We start from the raw sequence: 3433 nt of genomic DNA on the forward strand, positions 1-3433 counted from the left end.
GGTTTCTCCTCAGGCAGATACACAAACACGGTGGTGAGGCACCCCTCAGTTTAACGGCACCCTCAGCCACTGGAATGAGGATAATGCCAATCCAGGGGGCGGGCTGGGGAGTGAGAGGGGAGCCTCCCAATGTCTGTTGGAGGGAGCGTGCTCCATGCCTGGTTTCTGGAGGCGTTTCGGTGGTATCAGGTTGAACTGAGCATGCATAAGGCTCTCTACTCAGCGCTGCTACTTTGGGGTGCATACCAATTCCATATAGTCCCCTGAGGTCGCCTGCATGGTCTGCCCCTCGACAGCAAGGTGTGCAGAACCGGAGGCTGTGAGTGATTTAGCCCTCTGCCACTGTGGCAGCTGTCAAGTGGAGGCACACGGAACACCACTTTGCAAACAGGTGGCAAGGGGACCGGGACTTGACAAATCCACGGCTACTGAGTTCCTGTCTGAAGACACCATGTCAAGTGAGATGCTGACAAGATCTGGCCATCTGGTTGCTTGAAAAGTAGACGCTGTGGGCTGTGCTTCTGGACTGTCCATACTAGGGGAACATTACCCACCAAACAGGCACGGGGATAAAGGGGGCAATAGAAAGATAGGGACAAAGAAAGTAAACAGACTACCAGAAAAGCCTGCCAAGGTCAGGGAAGGGACTGAGGGGTGTGAGGGACTCCACTGTCTGGCCCGAGCATGTTAGCAGCGCTCTCCACCCCAGCAACAGCTGTGCCCATTTTAAACTCACGTGCTAAGTGTGTGCACTCACGTAACTAACTCTGTGATCAACAACGAATATTTTCATAGTCGCAAAAATTCCATTATGTCCCTGCCTAGGGGCGTTTCCCCCTTACCCTCAGACTCAGATGGCCACTGACCAACTCGGTCAACAGAGATTATGAATGTTTTAATGTTTTACACACATGAAATCTTTTAGTTGTGGTGTCCTGCATCCTGATTCTTTCATCCTAGCATAACTGATACTTAATATTTATCAGTTTGTTCATTGTGTTTTAAGTGGGTTAGCAATATTCCACTGCATGGATATATCACAATTTTTTTAACCATTAAAAAGCAAGTAAAGATGATTTCTGGGAATGACTTCTGAGAGTAGGAAACACGTGACAGAAGAGGACTGGGGATGCACAGATTTTTACCTAAGCAAGTTCAGAATGTTGTGTGTGTGTGTGGGGGGGATGGTTAGCTTTGCCAGGTAATGCAGGGACAACCTCTAGTCTCCCTTCCTTCTCTCCCTGCAGTCAAGTGTAACAGGCATGCCTCTGCGTTCGAGTTCAGGATGGATTCTGACAACCTAGATAGTTTGGTCTTTATTTGGAATGTGTTTCACTTCAGACAAATGGACCGTAAGCAAGCCTGGTTTGTGCTTACATTTCATCTGAGATGTTTAACAGTGAAGCCAAGGACATAAACAAAAGCAGCTTCTGGTGTGTGTGTGTGTGTGGGATGGCTGCCTGGTGACCTGGATATAGCGGCTACCATCCCCAAGGTTTTGTTCTTGTGTTTACTGACTTGTGTGGTGCTGGCTTCCATAGACTGTCCCTGTATATATTTACAGACCCCAGCATGCTCAGAGTTTCAAGGGTCATTTTAAGGACACAGTCTTCTAAAAATATTGATTACAAAGCAAACAATGCTGAGAGTGAATGGGGAAACTACCCTTTCGAACTTAAGTGGTAGACGCTATGACTTAGACATAGATTACATACCAAGAAAAAAGTTTTAGGCATTGCTAATGGTGATGGTTGTTCAACGGTGAACATTCCTTTTCTTTCTTTCTTCCTGCATCTCTCTCTCTTTCTGGGGCAGGATCTTATGATGTACTAGGTTTTCGTGTAACTCATTACACAACTCAGGCTTGCTTTGAGTTTGTAATCCTCCTTCCTCACTTTCCCAAGTCCTGGGATCACAGGAGGATGCATCAGGCCATCCTTAGCTCTACTTATGGCACTTAAATGCTTCAACATTGTTAATATGTCATCTCTTTATAGATACATACATTTATGCCAATTGTATATACTTGTAACATATATGTCTGTAACTTAGAAAAGTTAGTAAGTGAATTGTGTGTTGTACGAATTATATCTTAGTTAAAATTTTAAAGGCACCTAAGACTTACATGTTTTTAAAGATGTTTTTATCTTATTTTATATGCACGAGAATCTTGTCTGTGTGTGTATGTGTGCCTCATGCCCACGGAGGACAGAGAGGGTGTGAGATCTCTGGAACTGGAATTACAAATGGTTGTGAGCCATCATGTGGGTACTGGGGAATCAAACCCGTAGCCTGTGCAAAAGCAACAAGTGGCCTTAACCTGTGAGCACTCTCCAGCCCCCGAGACTTGTTTTTAAAGCCCCTTCTCCCTTACAGAGACAGCTCAAGAGTTTGCATATCTCCTGTGCTTTCACAGTCTCTTAGAAGGGGAGCAGCTATAAGGCTTCACCTTATCAGCCTGATGTGTATCCCCCCTACACCTCTGGCCCAGCGGCTTTCCTTAGGTATCCGCAGAGAGTGTCAGAAGCCCCACCCCGACCCCCGGCGTCACTGTATGAGAATCTGTGCAGTAAAGGCTGCCCAGTGCCTGGGACACTTGGTATTGTGAACTATGTGTGTGTTAGTCATGTCTAAACCTGAATCTCCTTGGGCAGTGCTTCCTCATTGTAGCTGGTTTCAGATACTTTTCCAGAAGCCGAACTGAGTAATGTTGGACCTGTCTCCCAATCAGTCTTCAGGAAGGGAAGTAGCAGGACTTTTCATTTTCAATTCTTTGTTCTGGATTCAGATCTGCTTTGCCAAAGATGGAGGCTGAAGATCTCTCAAAGGCCGAGGACAGACCTGAAGATCCAGGTTTCCAAAATGAAGGCCAGTCCCCTGCTATGAAGCCTGATTTCCCACTAGAAGGACAGTGTCCTGGCCCCACTGCCCTCTGGGACACACTTGAAAAGAAATTTCTGGAATACCAGCAGCTGACGCACAAGAACCCAGAAGAACGTCGAAAGAACCTGCTGAGCCTGCTCCCCTTGTTCCTAAAGGTCAGAACCTCAAATTTCACTTCATTTTTATTTGGCCCATAAGGACTCTAGCTATTTGGGGGGCACATTGTGGGGCTGTGATACACTCACCAGCCAACGGTCACGACTGAGTAAGCTGTGCATTTCAGCCATTTACCTTCTGTGTCTGGCAAGATTGTGCGGAAGCCCCATTTCTAGCTATCTGGAAATGCATGCCCCTGTTAGCGACCTTGCTGGTCTTTGCCACTATACCCTGATACAGTGCTTTGAGGACACTTGAGGTGGTTTGGGTAGCAGCACAAGGATCTCTGATGAGTCCGGAGGAGGCTTGTCTTAGTTCGTTTATGAGCTGTCGTGGCTTATGAGCAATATGGAAATCACTTCTCCAATTATTTTAAAAATATATTGGTAGAGCC

At 46.4% G+C, this 3433-nt stretch overlaps 1 protein-coding gene across 1 annotated transcript in view; it reads left to right on the forward strand.

Moving 5' to 3' along the window:
• The first annotated feature begins 2804 nt into the window (after nt 1-2804).
• The window catches only part of Wdfy4 (WDFY family member 4), a 205184-nt gene continuing 204555 nt past the window's right edge, over nt 2805-3433 (forward strand). Inside the window, exon 1 of the mRNA XM_005348671.3 lies at nt 2805-3038. Within this exon, the coding sequence (XP_005348728.1) occupies nt 2805-3038 (234 nt within the window). The remainder of the gene's footprint in view (nt 3039-3433) is intronic.

Source organism: Microtus ochrogaster, chromosome 6 (assembly GCF_000317375.1).
Source record: "Microtus ochrogaster isolate Prairie Vole_2 chromosome 6, MicOch1.0, whole genome shotgun sequence".
Lineage (NCBI taxonomy): Eukaryota > Metazoa > Chordata > Mammalia > Rodentia > Cricetidae > Microtus > Microtus ochrogaster.